This window comes from Doryrhamphus excisus, chromosome 2 (genome assembly GCF_030265055.1).
Source record: "Doryrhamphus excisus isolate RoL2022-K1 chromosome 2, RoL_Dexc_1.0, whole genome shotgun sequence".
In the NCBI taxonomy this organism is placed as follows: Eukaryota; Metazoa; Chordata; class Actinopteri; order Syngnathiformes; family Syngnathidae; genus Doryrhamphus; species Doryrhamphus excisus.
In genome coordinates, this window is record NC_080467.1 from 8,227,446 (window position 1) to 8,249,383 (window position 21,938).

Genomic DNA, 21,938 nt, shown 5'->3' on the forward strand with positions numbered 1-21,938 from the left:
TTGGAAATAAAGTCTAAGAACTTCATGCTGCTGTTACAAACTTTGCTTGTGAATAACCAGTTTCACTATGTGTTAGTGTTGCTATTATTAGCGATGAATGAATATTATCCCTGTCTTTATTTTACAAGAATAAACTATTTTAGAGCCGCAGTCACCAGGAAATCAGCAGGTAAAGTCTGGAATGACTAACTAGTGTCAGTGGTCTGTGCCATGCTCAATCATTGTACAAACTTTACTAAAGTAGTTGGCTGGAAATAATCAACAAAGTCAAGAGAAACGTCCTGTTAAGACATTTGGTTGGCCACATCAGGCCCGCAGATGCTATTGTGGCACGCTTGATTCACCAAAATAGACAGATGCAATTTGTAGCTTGTACAAAGAAGCAACGTCAACACACACGACGCACAAAGTAACCTATACTACTGCACAGGCATACAAATATCTAAATGCAATACTCATGCCAAAAAAATACCCATACATCCCTGCCGCAAGGCATGCTGGGCAGCTGGAAGTACTCTTTCTCCCAACATTTGGATTTGGAAAAATATGTTGAGGAGGTCAACAAGGTCAACAACATACCCCATTGATATTGCAATATTTTATTGTTCATAGTAGTTCATATTGTTGCAGCTTTGTATATTGTTGTTGACATTTTGCTTGATGGCGATCATGGTTTTCAACCAATCTTGCTTATATTTTATTTACTTGTCAGGCCCCTAAAGGTATGTACCAAATTGCTGATTCAGCTTATGTCAGCAATATTCTGTTTAAGGAGCATGTACACGCCCACTCTGCAAAGACTAAATGTTCATTGTGAATGATGTCTCAAGCTAATGACTACCTTTTCTATCCATATCACTTAAGAAGGGGGTGCTTCTTAATTGAGCACCTGTGGGTAACTGGATATGTGATTGTCTCCTGTGTGTGTAACCTACATTGTCATCCTAATAAAGGGGCTGTTGTGTTGTTGTCTTCCTCTGCAGTGGCCTTTATGGCAAGATGTGTGCAAATGCCTGCGTCAAGGCTGTTTTTTCCCACAAAACGTCATTCAAGATGACGTCAGTCGATGATTTGCAGCGTCAAAATGTAAAAAAATAAATAAAAGCATTGAAGCCGCTAACAAATCCCACCCAGCTATCAACCATTCCCCGCGAAAATGGATGGGATCGGTCACAAGTGTGATGACGTAATATAAATAGGCGGGTTTAATCTGTACTCGAATCCTACTGGATATGAACCCGGAAATGGTGGGTTGAGAAAAACTAACGATCGTTTTGGTTGGACAGCAGGATTAAGCGTTTCTTGCCCCGCCCCTAGAATCTCGCCCTCCTTTCCTGCGCCAACAGCGGTGTGTCAACCCAGCGAGGCCCGGCTACCTGCCGCCGGAGAGACCCGGAGACCTGAACGGTTATCGCAGCAGGGCTTAGGGGGCTTCCTCCCCCGGACAACAGTAACCCCTGATAACCGTTGTAACTGGTACCCTGCTCTCCTGATGTCGGACTTCAAGCTCGGGATTGTTCGGCTCGGCCGTGTGGCCGGGAAGGTGAGCAGCCATCCTGTGGTTGCCATGTGCGGCCGGGGGTGGGGGGAGGGCCCCGCCGGATCACAGACAAGCAGTTTATGTGGCTCCAATAACTCTTTGTTATCTCCTGCTTCTCGTTGACTTTGTATTTAATCAATTTAGCATCGTTTAAACAGTGGTGACCAAAGAGGTGTTCAATGCTAGCACCACGCAGTCTCGCTGTAATATGCTAACGCTAGCTAGCATGAGCAGGCTAGTCGGCGTTTGCCTGTTGTTTAAATGTTGTTACTTATTTCTTTGTATGGCTGTGACACCGCCATGCTAAGTTTTTGAGCTAAACATTTTTCTTTTCATACCGCTATAATGACGGCGAGCATTTTGTCTAGCATTAGCAACGTAATTTGGATTACACAGCGTCTGCTAAAGAGGAAGCCATTGTCAGACGCTTTTATCCTGCACAAGAACACGTTCGTTAAAAAGCAAATTGCACTAAAATGTCTAACTCAGCTTTTTAGTTTTCAGTTATAAGGGGTGTAAGCTTGGAATGCTAGCCACGTTTGTTTGCCGGCTAGTGAGCGTGATGTACTGTCACGTTGCGTGTTTCCAGCCCCTGTGTATGGGGGCACACACACGGAATGCCAACATGGGGTTCTCGTGGCCAGATGTCACATGTTTACCCATCTGAGTGAGCATTTAGCATGTGGATAAGGATAGCAATATGTGCTTGTGGTGTGTGGCACGTGGTCAAAAAGATGAGTATCATCCTCCTATCACCTACCTATGACTGGAGATCACCATAATATATCCCACCGGGCATTTTGCCCAATAAGCAACTGTATTGGTGTGCCAATGTAGTTTCAATTGATCCATTTTCTCTCTTTTCATAGACAAAATACACACTGATTGATGAGCAGGACATCCCACTCGTGGAGAACTATGCCTTTGAGGTAAGTAATGACATCATAAATTAAAATACAAAATCTGAACTGTTCATTTTTATGTGCTTCCAGGCACGCATGGAAGTCGATGCCGATGGCAATGGTGCCAAGATCTTTGCCTATGCTTTTGATATTGGCAAAGGCCGCTGGGCGGGGAGGCCGTTGCACGAGCTGCTCTGGTGAGTCGTTAGTTCATCTCGGGTGGGGAGTCGCCTCTTTGTAAACGATAAGAGGTTACCTTTCCTTTTTTTGTCTACTAGGGCGTTATTAACGCTTCCTGTCTGTAACCACCATGTAATTGAGGTCTATGGTAATGTTTCTTTTATAATAAATGATTCAAACATGTTTGGATGTCCTCAGGGAGAAGCACCGAGGAGGGATTGCCCCGAGTTTTCAAGTGATCCACATCAACTCTGTGACGGTTGACAACCGGCTAGACAACCTACGACTGGTGCCTGTCGGTTGGAGCCCCAAGCCGGAGGAGATTTCCAGCAAACAAAGGCAAGACTCACGTTTGACGCCTTTTATTAGTGATGCTAAGTGGTGTTCTTTTCTTTTCCGTTTTGGGGGGTCAAAAAGGCGAAAGGGAAACTTGGATCTTAAAGGAAAACTGCACCTTTTCTTTTGTTTTGCTGCTTGTGAGACACGAATGCATCTTAAAAATAAAAACTCAGCAGCATGCATGTGTGACGCATTGCAGATGCACCTCAAGCAACTCATTCTTCTAACATTCTTGTCAGTCAAGTGGAAAAAGAAGTTAAGCATGGCAAAATGCATTGCAAAACATTTTGGCCCGTTTATCTTAAGGGACAGAAAAGAAACGTGTATGTAATGGTTTTATTTCATTTTTTATGCATCAGATTACAATTGAATGCATCACATAATCAGTTCACAGTTCCACATGTCCAAAAGGAGTAGGAAGAAGCAAAGCTTATTAAATCCTACCCCTCCATCTGGTACTTTTACAATCAGTAAGTGTTACATTTGTTCACTTCCTACTTTCCTAATATATATTTTTTTAAATATATATCACGTACCAAAGTACGAGGTGATATGACCATACAAATACATAATGTGTACCATAGTAAGTGTCAATATAGTGATATATATAGCACATCATGACTGGTTCAAGACTCTTCATCCTTGTATTTAGCAAACATCAACTGCTTGTATTGTTTCTTGAATTGGCTCATCGTTGTGCATTGTTTGAGGGTCTTACTCAATCCATTCCATAGTTTGATTCCACATACTGAAATGCTGTGGCTTTTTAACGTAGTCCTAGCATATAAGTGTTTTAAATGTAGTTCTTCCCTGAGATCATATTTCTCCTCTCTTGTAGAGAAGTATTGGATGACATTTTTAGGTAATTGGTTATTTTTAGCCTTATGCATTATTTTAGCTGTTTGAAAATGAACTATATCAGCAAGTTTAAGTATTTGTGGTTTTAGAAATAAGGAGTTAGTATGTTCTCTGTAGGTGGCATTATGAATTATCCTTACTGACCTTTTTTGCAGTACATTCCGCGAGTGAAGATTGCTTTTATAGTTATTAGCCCATATTTCCACACAATAAGTAAGATATGGTAGAACCAGAGAGCAATAAAGAGTGTGGAGTGATTTCTGATTGAGAACAAATTTTGCTTTGTTCAATATTGAAATATTTCTGGCCACCTTATGTTGTATATTTGTAATATGAGGTTTCCAGCTCATATTTTCATCTATTGTGACCCCCAGAAATGTATTTTCCTTCACCCTTTCAATGTTTACACCGTCTATTTGTAGTTGCTGGTGCGTGTCCTTTCTGCTGTTACCAAACAGCATGATTTTATGTACTTTTAGAGTAGTCTGTGTTCAACTTGTACTGCACTATCGATGAACAGTTATGTTTTGAATGGCTGGTAACACCAGCAGGATAATTGGTGGTGGTACCATTGTACCATTGCTGGAAAAGGGGGAGAAGTGGGTCATTAAGGGAAAACATGAATTTCAACATGTCCTGACAATGTGGGTTTCATTTAGTTACATTTCCTTGACTTACCCAGGGAGCAGTCACTCTACTGGCTGGCCATCCAGCAGGTTCCGGCCGACCCGGTGGAGGAGCAGTACCTGGAGCTGAGCCGCACACGCTACTATAACGCCAACGGCGAGCTAGTGGAGGAAGAGGAGTGCTCGTGCACGTATTACGAGTGTCACTACCCGCCGTGTTCGCTCATCGAGAGGCGGGTGAGTCTCGAGTTTGAAGAGCCCAACCGGCCGTTTGTCAGTCGGTGTCCACATGGATTCATGGCGCCTCTGGTGTCTTCACAGCTTCGCGAGTTCAACATCTGCGGCCGATGCCAGGTGGCGCGCTACTGCGGCTCCCAGTGCCAGCAGAGGGACTGGCCCGCCCACAAGAAGCAGTGTCGAGAGCGCAAACGGGTGCTCGCCTTGGAGTCGGAGCCTGAGCGGTGATCTTCCCGTTGCCTCGGAAGGGAAGCGGCGGTGGCAGGGAAAAAAAAGGTTAGGAGTAAGAGACAACCACAAGAGACGATGTCACTTGCCCTGACTGATGGGATGATGGGATTTGGGAGGAAATAAGTGGGGGGGGGGCTCTCAGATGGACATCCGCCACTTCCCAGAACAATTAATTATCCATGGCTTGCTTCTCACATGGACAACAGGAACTTTTTGTCTCGGGGTGGGTGCATCCCTGAGCTCGACCTGCTGCTGCTAATCATTTGGCGAGACGACGACTTGTCTTGCCGACCAACTGGACTATAGCTTCTTTTGGACATCCTCATCCGGTTCCGAACCTCCACACAGCCTCTGCTAAACGGGTCGAACCCCTGGGGGCGGGGGGGACGCTGCGACGGGACCTTGTCACTGTACTTCCAGCGGTGTGTGTGGCGGCCATTGACACCTTTGACACCCACCACCCTCCTCATGCAACCCTCCCGTCTGCTGTTGCTGCCACCACCCCATCAGAATGGATCACACTAACAGTATTTTGTGTGTGTGTGTGTGTGTGTGTGTGTGTGCGTGCACGCGTGCTCATGTGTGTTCTGCCAAGGATGAGTGAATGCGTCTTCTTAAAGGGGCCATATTCCAGTTAAAGTTTTATATTTAATACTTAGTCACTGTTTTGTAGTAAAGTAGCTGCTGAATAGTGGCATTTTTTTCCCCTTTTTTTAATCATGATGGTACAAAATCCACTTGCTAAAATCTCCTTGTGGCAATATTTGGTACTTTTTCCCCCCTAATTCACGGTGCCACTTATTAATCACTGAAGAAAGCAATTTAAGAAATCCCTCCATTCCTTTTTGTTTGAGTGTATGTGCGTGCACATGTGGAGTTTTTGTGAGTGTGTTTCTCGGGGGCGGGGGGTTATTTTTCTGAAGAAATTCTATCAATGGAGCTATATTTATTTAAAATATTGATTGTGAAAACCGATTTAGTCCTGATATTTGAAGGCAAAACTGAAGTGGACAGTATGGGACCTTTTTTGCATTTTGTTTTTATTATTATGACTTTGGGTAAGGGGTTTACTACTTGATTATTATTGTCTGTTGCTCAGTCATGCCCTTCCAAGGTTTTTTTTCTACTCTGTCACTGAAATCTTCCACTTGTCTCCGACTTGAGTTCCCTCCCAACCTTTTGCTTATATTTTATTTCAGAGACTATTTTTAATTAGGAAAACTGTGTCATCTTTGCCTTCCAACTTCTATAATGATGCTCGGCGTGTCCTCGCTGAGTCCAGACACTTTTGGAGCATGTATGTCCCTGCATTCACATGCCACTTGATTGTGTATTTGTATGTTTACGTGCGTGAAGAGAGAAAGAGGTTTGCACCACTGCACTAAAAGGTTGGCTCCCATGTTAGCACATTTTGTCGTCGATGGGATTTATTTGGACGTGTCTGAATTTTTTTTTTTCGGTTGGTTTTTGTAAGAATATAAACATGAATCACTTAGAAATAAAGAGCTACAATATGTGGATAGAGTCAAGGGGGCGGGGGACAACACAATTGCTTTTCCTATGTAAAATGTTGATCAATAAAAATGAATAATATTTGTGTCCGGATTCGTCGTAATTTGACAAACTCGGTAGAACATATTGAGCTGTGTGAGAAATCTCAAGTCAATCCCACTAATTAGGTTTAATGATAGACATGTTTTTGTAAATAGCAACACAGTAGGGGAGCAGGTTGTTTATCCTTTTGTGTTCAGTTCAAGTGTAGAAACGTGAAATTAATACTTTCTGGTGAAAGTAGGATTTCCTGCTTCATTTAGTGTTCTGCAACATTAGTGGACCAGCCAGGAGGAGATGGAAAACAAGCAAAATGTGTTCTTCTTGTCATAAAACAAAAATAACTACTCTATTTTACATTAAACTACAAAACTGCTTTTTACAGAGCTGTCAATTTTACTACAACAGCTTGAAAAAGTTGATCAAACTGTTTAATCACTTTCCCATAAACTTTCCACCTTCTTTCTCTTGTAACAGATGTAAAGCAGCCCAGCCTGCGTGGTCTGGTAACTGAAGCCTGCGTGTTGCTGCATTCCCTCCATCTGCCACCTCTTTTCACTTTTTTGGAGGGCATTGTGGTGTCACAATGCAGCCAAAGGAGGACATGGGGGTCAGCAGAGGGGGTGCTGTCTAGGACAAAAACTGTAAAGAAGGGCCTGGACTAGACAAATGGACTGTATTTCAATCAATGTTTATGGCAACTTTATTTTCTTTGTATGTATTCATGGGGGGAAAAATTCTCTTTTTAAAATCAAATTACTTCATTTTGTATTTTATGTATTTATAATAACAGATTTAATGTAATTATTTCAAGTTTTATTTCATGAAATTCTCAGCAAACAACAGAGAAGAAGCCCTGGTGTTGATGTATGAGTTGCAGTATCACCTCCAGGTCTGTGGGTGTCGCCCTTGTTTGAGGCAATCTGCTTGCCAAGCTGCTTTTTACTCAGTTGTTGTTTTGTATCCCGGAAGTTGTATAACTGCCCGGCATCTGGACAGTGTATTTGTTTTACGTAAAATACTGTTTTATTTATTACTATTTAGTTTCATTTAGGTGAAAATTATGGTAAATCTAGGTCTGAGAAGAGTGGACGATGCGTTGGTGGCAAAACATCCGGTGAGCTTTTTTTTAATGTAGCGTGTCTAGCGGTGTCAAGTCTATTTAGAGGACGCGCTTGTACTATGTTTATATTATATATATATATATATATTATGTATACCAATACAATTAATGGGAGTACGCTTTTTTCTTGCTGTGTGTTTGTCTTAGGGATTGGAAAGTTATGCTGCCTGCCAGTCTCATGCCTTCATGAAGGGGATTGGGACGTTTGTGTTTGGTAGGTAAAAGTATTTTCATTACGAGTTGACTGTATTTTTTTACACCGTTTCCTATACGCAAATACATCGTGGCTGGGATTTAAATATGCATTGTCCCTAATAAAAAATATATATATTCAGCAGCTGGTCAGGTGTGATATTATGTCTTTGAGAAGGGGGGGTTTTCATTAACAGGCTCCATGTTTTGAATCATCTTTTACAGGTGCTGTTGGCTTTTTCGTCATCCAGAAAGTTCTGCAGAAGAGACTGCCCTATCCTCTGCAATGGAATCTCCTCATTTCCATTGGTGAGAATAAATAAAAATACAAATTTTTCCCTCTTCTGTGTCTCCTCTCCATAATGCCACGCCTCTTCTTTCTCAGCCGCATCGTCAGTAGGCAGTTATGCCGTGACACGGTGGGAAACGCAGAAGTGCTCTGACCTCTGGTTGCTACTAGAAACTGGCAAAGTCCCAGACAGATCATCGCCACAGGGTGAGACTCTGTGGTCTGAATGTTACGTACTGCACATGTCCAAACCCGAATGCTGGGTGTTTACCACTTTCTGTCTCTAATTTGTCTTTTAGTGCCTGAAGTAGAGGACGCAACAAAGACTGGGAAGACAAAATATGGTGATGTGATGGATTGAAAGTTTTGGGACACTTGTTAGATGAAACCTACCGTGAATATACCATGAATCCTCCAAATGCCAAAACCGACAAGACCAGGGCATTAGATAACAACTTTTATCATGATTTGGGGTGCATGAAAAAGTGGAAAACACAATGTAGCTAATACATTTTTAACGCTGTGTTGCATTGAGTTGCATGAGGCATCAACTGTGCTTTCACGTGTCCAAGCGGCATTAACAAGAGGATGAACATGAATTTGGAGGTTAGGATTTAGTGTGGCTCTTTTTGTAAGAAGCACATGTTAGGCCTGTAATCTGGTATTAGTTTATTTTTTGGTCGTGTTTGTTTGTTGGCTGTGTGACACAATTTAAACACACATCACACAGCGATCATCAATGACCCCCCTTGGAAATGTGCAAATATAACTGAATTCATGCCAACACAATTGATGGCTTGGTGAGTAATCGTGTCAACGGTGTTGATCAAAGCCTTTTAAAGGCTGACGTTTTGACACCATGGAGCAGATACATCATCAACTCTAGTCATTTGAGCTGTTCAAATGCACTTGTTTGTGCAAATCAAACTAAATATGGTTATGTGCCGCCTATTCAAACAATAGTGTCTTTAATGGCAACAGTGAAGTGGACAAAGTCTCTCACTTTGGGGAGAATATCTGTCCAATGCAGATAAAGCAGGCGGAATTTCTGGCTTTCACTTTGAATGTTTTTTTGTTGTTCCTTCACTGTTACTTGAAGGCGCTAAGATTGTTTTTTCACGTGAACGAGCCTTCCAATCCTTTGTCACATGCACAGGGATGCCGCCTAAGAGAGAGACGCGTAGGAACAGAACAAACAGGACAATTAAAGATGGCGTAGAATAACATAAGCAGCATGCGGCATAGTTGGCAAGCTCCGGCAGCAACTTTTATACAGCGTGTGTGCGTGTTTAGTGCAGCAGCACTGCAAGGACATGACAGCGGAAGATGAAGAGAGCGGGGTTGAGTGCTCATTTGTCCGACTCAGAGTCATCCCACTGAGGTCTGACCTCCTCTTTCTGTCACTCGCTTTCTTTGCTTATATAACAGAAGATCATGCGTTGATCCCCCCCCCAAAAAAGGTCCAATACAAACACTAAAGCTACCACAGGGTCAAATCAATACTATACAAAATATGGGCTAGTGGATCATTTGCTTTACTTGATCTCTACTGGCCTGCAGCCATAATCAATACTCACAGATGTATTTGTTGACTATAACCAGCGTGTGATTGATTTTGCGGGGGAAATCAATTCCCTCTCAGTGTGACGCCTATATAAGTCCAATCAAGGATTAATTATTATTGTTTTTAATGTGGTCTGACAGGAAAAAGCAAGACATGAGACAAAATATAGGGTATCCATGTTGTTATTCCAAAATGAGTCATTCAGCAAACAGATGGGGACAAGGTGTTCAAGCCTGGGCAGGTAAGGTAAGTAAGTGATGGGTGAGGATGAAGAAAAAACAAAATGGACCGTAGGTGAAAAAATATCTTATACCAATGAAGAGCAAGGGGGGATGCAGCAGCTTGAGAAAAATCATCAATTTTCAACATCAGTTATATAAAAATGCAAATGTTTTTTTAGTTCCTATGCTAATAAGCCAACACTTGCAGACCCTAAAGAGAAAGTCCCCTATATGAATAACGTCCCAGTATGAGTCATAAACAAAAGCTCACAACTCAAACTGGAGCTTACCTCAGCTCTCCACCAATCACCGTTCACCTCCTGCGCGTCTCGTCCAATCAGCGGGCTCGGAGCGCGGTTTGAAGGGCGGTGCTGCCGCTGTAGGTCCAGAGGAGGAATGTTCGGAGGGAGTTTCACTGGCGAGCTCTGACTGAACCACGACGCGATAAAAACATGACTAATTCCAAAATATGACGTATTACCTGGAATATTATGACCTGGTGTTTAAATTAAGTCAGGGTTTATTTGTTTACATTCCATTTTTAGATAACCCACTCGCAAAAACAAAAGTTAACCGATTGGTAGTTTTGGCTAGCTAGGGAGTAATCGATAGTAATGGCTTTGATAGCCACGGAGCATGGCTGCAAAATGAACGGAACGTCGGTGATATATGGCCGAGTAGGGCCGAGAAAAGACGGCTTCCACGGAAAGGTGGACGCTCCCAAGAGCGGACAACCGAAGGAGGGCGAATATTCAACAGATGGACTGCCCAAAGCGTTCCTGCACAGCCTGAGGACCCTGTTTGACATCCTGGATGACGGCGGTAGAGGATACGTCCACATATCCGAAATCGAAAGCCGCTGGCAGGGCGCTGACACCCGGGAGCTGCCCGGTGGCGTGTTGAGTTGCCTCCGCCGGGTCACACCTCCGCACGGCTGCCTCACATTCGAACGTTTTGTCGCGGGGCTCCGCTACTCCATGCTCAACCCGGAGAACCACCTGAAAGCCCAGGCCGCCGTGCACCCTCAGCAGGCTCCGAAGCAGACCCAGAAACCAGCACCGTTGTCCGCATGCAACGTCGGGACCAGGGTGGAAAACAAGGTCCGTCCGCTTGGGCCGAGCAACGTCACCAACATCCAGCCTCATCGCGCATTGATGAGTCGAGCCAGGCCGGATGAATTAGCTGGCTACCCGGCGTGTGGACCGGTGAGGTACGGTGCCGGGTACGAGAGGCCTGGAAGGAGCTTGGAGCGGATTCCTGCCGCTCAGGAGGGGGGCACTGGTAGTGGTGGATGCTACCGGGTGGAGCCGGGTCATGTCTCCAAAGCATCACAGCCCCAGCAGAGCCGGGTCAGGTCCATCGAGTCTCTGGCCCTGGAATCACCTCAGCTCCAAGGACCAGGTATGTGCTACCAAAGTCACTTTTAACTCATTAAACGTCAGGATAAGCCGTTATCTTTTATACAATGTGTTTGGGGTACACATACAGCCAAGTCTAATACAAGCATGTGGCAGTTTTTATTCACATTCTAATAGCAAATCATTCATTCATTTTCTACCGCTTTTCCTCATGAGGGTTGCTGGAGCCTATCCCAGCTGTCTTCGGGCGAGAGGCGGGGTACACCCTGGACTGGTCGCCAGCCAATCACAGGGCACATATAGACAAACAACCATTCACGCTCACATTCATACCTATGGACAATTTGGAGTCGCCAATTAACCTAGCAAGTTTTTGGAATGTGAAAAACCCACGCATGCACAGGGAGAACGTGCAAACTCCACATAGAGATGGCCGAGGGTGGAATTGAACCTTGGTCTCCAAGCTCTGAGGTCTGCGTGCTAACCACTCGATCGCTGTGCAGCCCCAAATCCGAATCTATTCCTGCAAATAGTAACATACCTCAGTATTCCCAGTATTCCAGACAAGCAAAACTGCATGACAACGTTGTGTCACGCATTCATATTGCACAACACAGCAGCAATAGAACCAATGTTGTAGCAGCGTGTCAAAGTGACACGTAAACATGTCAATCATGTCTGTCATATTTGACGTATGACAGATGCAGTGAGATTGGGGATGCAAGTCTTTAGCTGATTATTAATGTCAACTTATTTCTTTGCCAAATTGTACTGAGCAACCAGGACACAGAGTATTAAGTTCTTCCCTCTATGATTCTATGATTATCATGACACCATTGTTATTACCCGTTTATGGTGGCTAAACACACTTGAAGGATACATTTTGAGGATTATTTTCTCCCCAAAATTACTTCAAGTTTAGGGTTTAAGAACATACTAGAATGGGGGGGGGTCATCTTTAAACGCTGTTAAATCCAGGTCAGGTCATAGGTCACGCCAGAGAGGTATCTTCCCTCCTTCGAGGAAACCCGTGCCGTGACCCTGCATCTGCGTGACTGGTGATGCTCAATTCTCCCCTGGTGTGATGGACTTTTGCTAGCTCATTATCTCACTGTCTCTCCCTCGCTCGCTGTCACACACACACACTGGCGTCGTGACGAGTCTCTCTGAGTTAAGGTCTGATCTCTGCACCACCAGCCTTGCATTGCCTGAAGCTCTGAAGGCCACGCTCTCTTGCTCACACTCACTTGTTTGAAAAGTTTTTTTTTTTTTATCCAGCCAGCAGTAAGCATTGGTTTGGATGGCTTTGGATACTGTTTTGCTTTATGTTGCAGCGACTTTGTTTTTTTTTGCTTTGGCATCTACTACCCACAGATCACATGTTTAGGACATCTTGACACTTTTGGCTATTTAGTGTGGGCAGACAAATGCGCCAGTTGTGCACTGCTGTAATCTCTCACATGCTGCCAAACCCCGGTTGGATTAGTGCAGATTACAGCACGCAGGTCAGACCTCGCTAAATCACAGCAGAAACGTACTGCCACTAACCCCCCCATGGTCCTCACGCTGCCTTTGGAAAAATGGCAACACACCATCATCATCCATGCTATTACACAGCATTTAAGCTTCTTTGTCAGCTATGTATTTTAAAAGCAGGGCCGCCTGGAGCCACGTGGGCTCAATGTAAATAGCTCCCTCGTGTGGTGAATATTGACAACTGCTGGGTGCTCTGTCCTGCAAAAGTACCTCAAATAATCGATATTACTTCCCTCGTGTGTCCCAGGTGTCGTCAAATCGAATTTGCCCAGATCCCAGAGCGAGTCGGCGACGGGATTCACGGGAGGATCCAGGCGACACGGGCGCACCCGAGACGAGCAGCGGCGGCACACCATATCCAACGGAGTAGATTACGAAATGGTGGGTGTGCAACAGCCGGCACCTTGTGCATATTGTACATGCATACGCACATTTTGACTTTCAAGTCCGTTACATCTTTTCTACCTGCAGAAAGAGGCGGTCTTATCATATTTTATGTTGTGTCCCTCCTTAAGCCAAGATTTTGGTTAAAACTAAATCCTCAGTTTTATAAGATAAATTAGATGAATGAATGTTCTCCCGTCCATAGGTATGAATGTGAGTGTGAATGGTTGTTTGTCTATATGTGCCCTGTGATTGGCTGGCGACCAGTCCAGGGTGTACCCCGCCTCTCGCCTGAAGACAGCTGGGATAGGCTCCAGCACCCCCAGCGACCCTTGTGAGGAAAAGCGGTAGAAAATGAATGAATGAATGTTCTCCCCATGCGTGGGTTTTCTCCGGGTACTCAGGTTTCCACCCACATTCCAAAAATGCCCCACAGGTATGAATGTGAGTGTGAATGATTGTCTATATGTGCCCTGCCATTGGCTAGCGACCTCGCCTCTCGTCTGAAGACAGCTGGGATAGGCTCCAGCACACCCAGGCGACCCTACTGAGGATAAGCTGCATAGAAAATGGATGGATAGCTAGATAAATGAATGCTCAACCACATATTAGCAATTAGTTAAGACGCTTGATAGTGTTCATATTTTTCAACCGATCCTGTTCAAATATTACAAACGTGCGTTTGCCACTCCCCTCAAGGTGACGAAGACCCCGTCAGTTCAACTTAAGAAGGAGTCAAACTTTGGGGTGGCTTGCAGCAATTGAGGAGCAGCTTGTAGGCGTCTGATGTCTTGATGTTATTGCTGAGTCCAATAGGAACTAGCAGAGAACTGAATCAGTTTTAAAGGAGGTTTGGTTCAGGCCCAGCATCATTTCCTATTGGCTGCCCCATTCCCCTCCCATGCCTTTTCCCCTCCCACCGTCCCCTCTGAGGCTCATGCCTTCCTGTGTTCTGATCCCCCCACCCCCCCTCTTTTGCTTTCACTATTTTCCTCACCTTCTGTCCAGCCTGCCCAATCTTCTTTCTCTCCTTTTTGTTATCTCCTTCCCCTCTCTCTCCTCGCTTGGCCTTTGCGTCCTAAGAGGCTGACCGCGTCCCCTCTTCCTCCTCCCCCTCCCGCCCCTCCTCCCCTCCTCCCCCTTCCCCTCCGTCCCTCCCACTGAGGCTAACTAGGCCCGCCGCTGCCCCGATGGTAGCGAGCCGGGTCGGGCCCGGGGGCCCGGTGGACGTAGAGGAGTCGGTCGGGCGAGGTGGCCCAGCTTGGACGGCCGTTTGGGCCGCGTACACTACAGTCTTCATCCCCCTCAGCAGCAGCCTCTACAGCGGCAAGGCTCTGCAGTTTTTCCTTTGGGTGAGTAGATTAGGTTCGTAGGAACAAGTTGGAGGGTTGTTTTTTTTTGTTGTTGTTGTTGTTGGAGACTTTTACAGCAACTTTCCTCTCGGTAATCTTTTTCCTTCCTTTGTGTCGGAGCTTATTTACCGCCTGCTCTTTTGTTGGCTAACGTTTGAAAAGGTTGCATTCATTGTATGTGTGTGTGTTCATGTACAAGCTGGGGGGGCGCTGGCTTGAACCCCCACAACGGACTTTTGTGGACTTTTCTATCACCTTGCAGCCTTCTGTCCCCCCCGCTCCCAATCACCCCATAACCTTGCCACGTCTGCCTTATTTAGACGCCATCACAGTTAAACCTTCCACTTGTTTAAATAACATCACTCAGCGAGGGATTGTAGTCAGCTGCATACGGGATGGAACCGCGTCATGGGGGAGTGTTTGTGTGTGTGTGTGTGTGTTTGTGTAAAAGTGAGCCATCAAGTGGCTGAATGCCAGCGATGAGGCCAGGACTGTGCAGCATGCACGGACAGCCTGGTCAGCACAACTCTTTGCAGAGACACACTGAGGGGGGGGAGGCAGCCATCATTGAAGTGAGTTGGCTGTTTACCCCATTCTTAGGTTGCTGTACGGTTGCCATGACACCGGCTCCTCTCGACATTGTCTGGCACGGGAATTCCAGCACAATTGGACTGCGTTTTTGTCCAGACGCCGTCTTTGTCCCTCGTGTGACGACAGCTTTTCTTTGCTTTTCCTCCTTCCTTGTGCGTCCCAGCTGAAGCAAATGAAGGAGCTGGAGCAGGAGAAGGACTCGCTGCTGGCGGGCCTGGAGGTCGTGGAGCGGGCCCGCGACTGGTACCAGGGCCAGATCCACAGCGTCACAGAGAGACAGCGGCAGGTTGGGCAAAGCTCCCAGTGCACGGTGGGTAAAGCGTCCAGCTCCGTCCGTCTTATGGCGTCGTAATTCCGCCATCTCAACCGTGGTATCCATTTGTAGGACCTTTTCACCGAAGCCAACCAGAGTCGCATCAATGTTCTTATTCCTAAACTACAAGAAGTCAACCGCTGCCTCAACGACCTCATTTGCTGCACCGGAATGGTGAGAATGAACCTACCATACAGTTCTTACACTATATACAACTACTCACAGTATACACTACTTGTACCGCTTACACAGTTGGTGTTCACTGCTCTACTTTACTACAGTACACTCAAACTATTACTACGACTGTAATGGTTCTAATACTTCATGACACAAATACTATACGCATGCTGCACTAAAATGATACAATGTTATAGTACACAAATACTATACCCATACTTGACCGCACTAATATTACCATTCATCCATCCATTTTCCTCCGCTTATCCGGGTCCGGGTCGTGGGGGCAGCAGTCTTAGTCAGGAAGCCCAGACTTCCCGTTCCTCCAGCTCCACCGGGAGGACACCAAGGCGTTCCCAGGCCAGCTGTGAGATATAGTTCCTCCAGCGTGTCCTAGGTCTGCCCCGGGGCCTTTTCTTGCCTGGAACACCTCACCAGGGAGGTGTCCGGGAGGCATCCGGACGAGATGCCCGAGCCACATCAACTGACTCCTCTCGATGTGAAGGAGAAGCGGCTCTACTCTGAGCCCCTCCCTCCCCCGGATGGCTGAGCTCCTCACCCTAATATTACACTATATACTAATACCCCAGATACTATAGTGTAGTGTGATACTACACTACACTATATTAAGGCAGGTATCCGAATATAAACATATACTACTAGTATACTACTTTAACCCTACACTAATACTACAGTATGAGGATTGGTGAGTTTTAACATTCCTGTAACCTGTACAATACTGTATTACTATGCTATACTACTAATGCAGCACCTCCAGTACTACTATAGTATACTACATGGAATGGTGACTTCTTAGCAGCTAAGGACAAGACCACTAAGTCGTTTGAGTTGATGGCCTAAACATGACTCTGTCGATGTCACATGACATCAGTCGGCTCCTGATTCGTTCCTGCGGCGTTTCGAGGCGCACACTAATTCTGATTGTGGATAGGCTAACTCGGAGGTAAGACGCCTATACCCGGAACAAAAACTCTATGCTAGTTATGATGGCTCATCTTGGCGTCCTGAACTCCACAACAGAAAACTAAACTATGATTTTGTGATGAATCGGGAAATGCATTGTCGGCTGCATTGTCTTAATATAATAAATTTCATTTCTTGTACGTCTGAAATATTTGATAGCAAATGCTAACTGGACGTGCTATACTAATGGCTAGCATCTTTACGTCCCAAGGCAACACCATTTTTCTTTGAACTCTCCATCTTCGTTTCCCCAGGCGTCATTCCCCTCCAACGGTGCTCAGACGGCGACGAGCTCGCAGCCTCCAGTTCCAGCCCCCCCACAAGCCATCCAGCGATTGAAGGACCAGAACCGACTTCTCACGCAGGTCTCACAAAGCCCACGGCATCAACACAGTGCGGCCTTGGCGTTGTTTGAATCCCTCTGCTTCACGTAGGAGGTGACGGACAAGAGCGAGCGCATCACCCAGCTGGAGCAGGAGAAGTCGGCCCTGATAAAGCAGCTCTTTGAGGCCCGCGCCCGCAGCGTCCAGGACACCAGCACCATGGACTCCACCTTCATCTGACCCTCACATGGGAAAGGCGGAGCCAAGCATTTGTAAGGTCGAAGCAAACCCTCGTTTACCCAGGCGGTGCACCTTTTTGACACGCAAACACACCTTTTGACTGCAACCTGTAACCACTCCACACAAGCGCGTCATGCACGGCTGAGACACTCCAACTTTAAGTTTTTCCTTACTTCCTGCTGCTCAAACACCATAGGAAACTACCACTTTTGCAAAAATATATATATACAGTATATATTTTTACAGTTAAATGGCTACAAATATGCTCCTGCATCTAAAGTTGATGTCCTCTTATCTCCACTTTGAGTCTTTTCAGCCCTGAAGGTTTTGATCTTTTAGCTGCATGTTATATTTTGTGTTACAAAGCCTGTACATGAATTCTGCAATGTTGTAGCAAGATGGCGGGGGGGGGAGGTCAATCAACGCGATCCAGAGGTGGACGAGAGACTTTTAGAAAGTTTGCACGTGGAGGAAAGTGTGTGGGGGGATGACGTGGTGTCAGAAGCTAAAACACTCTTTGGGGCTAAATGTGACGTATTGGTCCTCTGGAGAGATGATTAGCACGTCAAAGCTAAAGCTAAACACGTCGCCATCTGCATCTTTAGCTACCACTAGTTTGTGGATGGCAGTATAACAAACTCAAATCAACTGTGGTAAGTGTATGGTACTGTTGGGGGGGGGGTCTGCATATAATGTAGTTATATAGCATTGAATGTTTTCTTTTTTTGCTGCTCAAGGTACATCACGCAAGTGAAACTCTCCCCCACCCCACCACCCGCCAGCCCTTTTCTATTACTAGTACTTTGAATGAAATGTCAAACAATAAATAAGAGCAAACAGGGTAACCAAATTTCTGTGCTTCTTTATTCACATTAACCACATCGGCTTTATTTATAGCACTGGATGAGCTGCAGCAACCTGAGAAAAATAAAGAATAATTATGATTTTACCATGCTAAGCTAATTTCAGTTGTGTTTAGATCAAAATACGGGACTTTTGATCAGAGCTTTTCTTTGCTTTGGCACCTTTTGACTTAGCATGTATTGACCTACATTGGATTGGTTTCAGCATCTTTCATCCTTCTGTGTGGAAAAGGTGTGGACACCCCTAAAATAGGAAAAAAATAGGAGAAAAAAAAACATCTCTCGTGTGAAATCCTTCAATATCAGGAGGGTTCTTGCTTTGAATACCAACCCAATCCTTTGTGGCCCCTTCAATAAATGGGGCCCATAAATCAGCCTAACTAAAATGGGATGGTCTTTATGGCAGGGGTGTTAAAAGTGCCGCCATTTGTGGTACATTTCTGACTTAAAACAGCAAAGATTAGAGCAAAACAAACAAATTGACATCCCCATCCTCGTGTGTACATACTGTGTCTCAAATGGACGTTGGACATGTGCCTCAATAAGTTCAGAGGTCAAATTAAGTTGACATGGTTTTAGATTCAAAGTGACTCACGTTTTGTGACTAGTGTATATCATTTTTGGGGACTTTTTCCATGAATTAAAAAACAAAATCAAAGTGGCCCCGGCCTCTTTTGGCTTTTCATTATGGACATTCCCGATGTATGGGAAAAAATGTCTGCTTTAATACCTTCCTTTATGACGATTTTTGTACTTTTGTGAGCATATTGCGTATGTGTAAACTGTTCTTTGCACACTTTGGAACCCTCTATGGTTCCACATGGCTCATGTATCTCCCGTAGAAGACGAGTACAAGTGCAGGAGGCAGATGTGCACGGAAGGTAAATGAGCGTGGGTCATATTTCAAGACGTGAGCCACTGAAGCACCTCTTCTCGTGCCTGCACTGACACAGCAGAATACCTCGTTGGGGTAAAAGGTCACCAGAGATGTCATTCTGTAAGCCGTGTCACCACCATAGCGTGAAAAACATGTCAGCCTGCCGTAACAACCTCCAAAGTGTTACGGCAAATTGAATCATGACTGATTTTTCTGGACGGTTGCATCAGTTGTTTACTGCCAATTTTCCGTCAGGCCCCATTGCTTGGTTGCATCATTGCCAATCGGTGTTGAACGGATGATGGCTTGCCACGACACGTCCCGCCACATGGTGCCTGTTGCATACACACCCCCAACCTTAGCTTTTTTTTTTCTTTCCACCTGGATGGTTTTCCACACTTTCACTTATGTGTCGTTGTTTTAAAGCGTATTTGTTATTTATCTGCTAGGGTGTGCACAGGCCCAAAAAGACAAGATGGTGGAGATTGGCAGCCTCCTCGTCCTGATGCTCTGATTGGATGATGGGCTGGAGCGGCAGATCCCTGAAGTGTTGGTTCATCTTGCACAAGGAGTCTTCCAAGCATTTGAGAGGCAGAAGCTCAGGATGTCTACGCACTGATTTGGATGGGTTGCAAAGTTTAGTTGCATTTTTTGCTAACCAGGTAAGTCTCTCTTTGCAAAGTTTTGTACTGGTTAAATAGCAACCTTTTACATTCAAATACTTGCATTTTTAATTCCGGGTATATTTACATTTTTAAAGATTTTGTATTTGTTTTTTACATTAAAATTTTTATTATTTTTTTCATTTTATACATTTTTTATTGTTTTTTCCTAACATTTTTCTGATTATTTCATTCTTTTTTGTTAACCTTTTTATACTCCAGTCAAATTAGATAAATGCTGAAAAAAAGCATTTTGTAAATTTGTTTTACATTTACATCCTCAATGCTGAAGACATTCATTTAATTTGTTTTTTAAAAAATATATTACTCGGTGACTTTTCACGGATTTGGACTTTTAATGAATTAACCTTTCTAAAAATAGTGTAATCACGATTTGCTCTGCCAGGGAAAAGCAGAAGCTAAACCATCCCTGTTATATGGAGTATTATTTGGCTTTATTCAATGTTTTGTTGTTATGCAAATATGGAGCGGCTGGATCAGAGAATGAGGGGATAGAAAATAAGAAAAAAGAACAGCAGCAACAACAAGAATTGCAATGACAATAACAGAACAGAAACAAACAGGAATACATCAGCAATGGCTGACATCCAATGGCGACATACAATTGCATACGACTTTGAAAGCGACAGGACAAGGGGGGGAGGCTGGCATAAGGGAAGAACCTCTTCAGTAATGATTCCGTTTCCTGATGTTAAGGGTAATCATACAGTACTTTGTGCAGAATGTGAGCCAAGAGAGCTCCATGTTCCATAGCATTTTCTCATGCACTCCAAATCATCATCAAAGTGAAATGATGAATTTAAGAAGAATAAACGTTTTTAATGTCTCATGTGTTTTGTGATCTCCAGTTCCTCCAGCGGGCGCACCCTCTGACCTCGCCGTCATGGGGGTTCTTTTCCTCAATTTGTCGGTACTTTTCATCGAGCACAGGCCCATCAACAACACGCCGGCCGAGAAGACGGTGTACGAGGGCTGCAGGAACATGCCGGCCGTCCTCATCTGGTACCTGGGCCTGCAGTTCATCAACATGTTCTTGGGCATCCCGGCCAACATCATGGTGCTGTGGCTCATTCACAAGAACAAGGGCGACTCGTCCACGTCGGACATCTTCATCCTGCACTTGGCCGTGCTGGATGTCCTCTTCTGCCTCATCCCTCCCTTAGAGCTGGCCAACATCGTCTTCCTTACCACGAGCAGCACCTGGTACGTTCTGCGCTTCTTTTATGGCATGAAAGATTCCTCGCCGCTCTTCCTCTCCTGCATCTGCCTGGACCGCTACGTGGCCGTGGTGCACCCGATCACCTTCACCAAGCTGAAGGACCGTCAGCACCGGGCGGGCCTCGCCATGCTGGTGTGGCTCATCACGCTGGCCTACGCCACCGCCAAATGCATAGGCAACATCGTCAACTTCGAGAAGGTCTTCACCGCTATGATCCTCGCCGCCTTTGCCGTCATGGTGTTCTGCAACATCGCCATCCTGTGGGTGCTGCGGCAGTCAGGGCCCGGCCGAGACGAAATGCATCCGGTGAAGAAGAGGGCCTTCAAGATGGTGCTCATAATTTTGGCCATCATCGTGTTCAACTACTTCCCGCCCGTGGCGCTCTTTCCATTCCAGCACTACTTCTCGCCCGATGTCTTTCGCTGCTACATCCACTACGTCGCCTTTGGCCTGATGGACTTCAGCAGCAGCATCCAGCCCGTGCTCTACCTGTCCAAGGAGAAGGTGTCCTGTCCCAGCTGCTGCCAGCCCAACTCCACACACCTCCAGTAGCGGGTCCAATGTGTACATTTCTGTTGTCGCAAAGCCATCATCAGGTCTTTGGAGACATCCAATGAGATCCAGTACAGAAGATCCCACCAGATATCGCTTGCATTTCTCTTTTTTTTCATGCATTCCAAGACGCAAAGAGAACAATTAGAGCTATACTAACTTATACTAAGTACTAAGATCTCAGTGCTGTAGATCATGTTGTCCAAACTTTCTTCCAAAGCTGAAGGACACAGGGGCCACTTTGCTGTTTGTCTCCGTTAGTTTTATGATTAAGCATGCTAAAACCAAGTTTATTCATATACTTTTATTTAAATAAAACAAGCTGTGTGCCTCAACCGGTCCTATGTTGTCACTAGTGAGTGTATCATTATGCATAGATGTCCCTGTCTTGGGTATATTGAATGTTTATTAAAAAAAAATAATATTTCAATCAGTTAGTGATGGTTTGATTTTTTTTCTCCGCACAAATTACTCTAACTATTACAAATATGATTTAATGCCTTTCACAGGTAAAATTAACACATTTATAGTTGATATACTGATAACAAACAACATAAATGTGAAACACCTAATCAATAAACAGTGAATTTTATTATAATGTGACTGATATTGTGAAAATATATTTCATTATGT

The 21,938-nt window shown here is 44.9% G+C and overlaps 4 protein-coding genes across 4 annotated transcripts; all 4 read left to right on the forward strand.

Annotated features, from left to right (window-relative positions):
• Positions 1-1,294: 1,294 nt before the first annotated feature.
• On the forward strand, positions 1,295-6,511 carry zmynd19 (zinc finger, MYND-type containing 19). Its single transcript, XM_058060580.1, has 6 exons — positions 1,295-1,543; positions 2,410-2,469; positions 2,533-2,639; positions 2,821-2,961; positions 4,502-4,682; positions 4,767-6,511. The coding sequence occupies exons 1-6, from the start codon at positions 1,493-1,495 to the stop codon at positions 4,908-4,910; spliced, it is 684 nt and encodes a 227-aa protein (XP_057916563.1). The 5' UTR covers positions 1,295-1,492; the 3' UTR covers positions 4,911-6,511.
• A 911-nt stretch (positions 6,512-7,422) lies between these two features.
• tmem141 (transmembrane protein 141) lies at positions 7,423-9,565 on the forward strand. The gene is made up of 5 exons (XM_058064769.1): positions 7,423-7,581; positions 7,735-7,801; positions 8,005-8,088; positions 8,165-8,275; positions 8,368-9,565. Exons 1-5 carry the CDS (start codon positions 7,528-7,530, stop codon positions 8,427-8,429), a joined length of 378 nt encoding a protein of 125 aa, XP_057920752.1. The 5' UTR covers positions 7,423-7,527; the 3' UTR covers positions 8,430-9,565.
• Positions 9,566-10,176: 611 nt separating this feature from the next.
• Positions 10,177-17,961, forward strand: sapcd2 (suppressor APC domain containing 2). Its single transcript, XM_058064768.1, has 6 exons — positions 10,177-11,254; positions 12,995-13,128; positions 15,238-15,384; positions 15,460-15,561; positions 16,803-16,913; positions 16,983-17,961. The coding sequence occupies exons 1-6, from the start codon at positions 10,468-10,470 to the stop codon at positions 17,109-17,111; spliced, it is 1,410 nt and encodes a 469-aa protein (XP_057920751.1). The 5' UTR covers positions 10,177-10,467; the 3' UTR covers positions 17,112-17,961.
• A 1,475-nt stretch (positions 17,962-19,436) lies between these two features.
• LOC131111825 (proteinase-activated receptor 3) lies at positions 19,437-21,691 on the forward strand. The gene is made up of 2 exons (XM_058064130.1): positions 19,437-19,513; positions 20,383-21,691. The coding sequence occupies exon 2, from the start codon at positions 20,418-20,420 to the stop codon at positions 21,303-21,305; it is 888 nt and encodes a 295-aa protein (XP_057920113.1). The 5' UTR covers positions 19,437-19,513; positions 20,383-20,417; the 3' UTR covers positions 21,306-21,691.
• The last annotated feature ends 247 nt before the right edge of the window (positions 21,692-21,938 follow it).

What these genes read in the sequence shown, in the direction of transcription:
- zmynd19 (XM_058060580.1), top strand. Translation starts at nt 1,493, where the DNA reads ATGTCGGACTTCAAGCTCGGGATTGTTCGGCTCGGCCGTGTGGCCGGG. An exon ending in TGGAGAACTATGCCTTTGAG is followed by an intron (nt 2,470 to 2,532) that starts GTAAGTAATGAC and finishes ATGTGCTTCCAG; the next exon opens with GCACGCATGGAAGTCGATGC. An exon ending in CCGTTGCACGAGCTGCTCTG is followed by an intron (nt 2,640 to 2,820) that starts GTGAGTCGTTAG and finishes GGATGTCCTCAG; the next exon opens with GGAGAAGCACCGAGGAGGGA.
- tmem141 (XM_058064769.1), top strand. Translation starts at nt 7,528, where the DNA reads ATGGTAAATCTAGGTCTGAGAAGAGTGGACGATGCGTTGGTGGCAAAA. An exon ending in CGTTGGTGGCAAAACATCCG is followed by an intron (nt 7,582 to 7,734) that starts GTGAGCTTTTTT and finishes TGTTTGTCTTAG; the next exon opens with GGATTGGAAAGTTATGCTGC. An exon ending in GAATCTCCTCATTTCCATTG is followed by an intron (nt 8,089 to 8,164) that starts GTGAGAATAAAT and finishes CTTCTTTCTCAG; the next exon opens with CCGCATCGTCAGTAGGCAGT.
- sapcd2 (XM_058064768.1), top strand. Translation starts at nt 10,468, where the DNA reads ATGGCTTTGATAGCCACGGAGCATGGCTGCAAAATGAACGGAACGTCG. An exon ending in GGCAAAGCTCCCAGTGCACG is followed by an intron (nt 15,385 to 15,459) that starts GTGGGTAAAGCG and finishes ATCCATTTGTAG; the next exon opens with GACCTTTTCACCGAAGCCAA. An exon ending in AGAACCGACTTCTCACGCAG is followed by an intron (nt 16,914 to 16,982) that starts GTCTCACAAAGC and finishes TGCTTCACGTAG; the next exon opens with GAGGTGACGGACAAGAGCGA.
- LOC131111825 (XM_058064130.1), top strand. Translation starts at nt 20,418, where the DNA reads ATGGGGGTTCTTTTCCTCAATTTGTCGGTACTTTTCATCGAGCACAGG.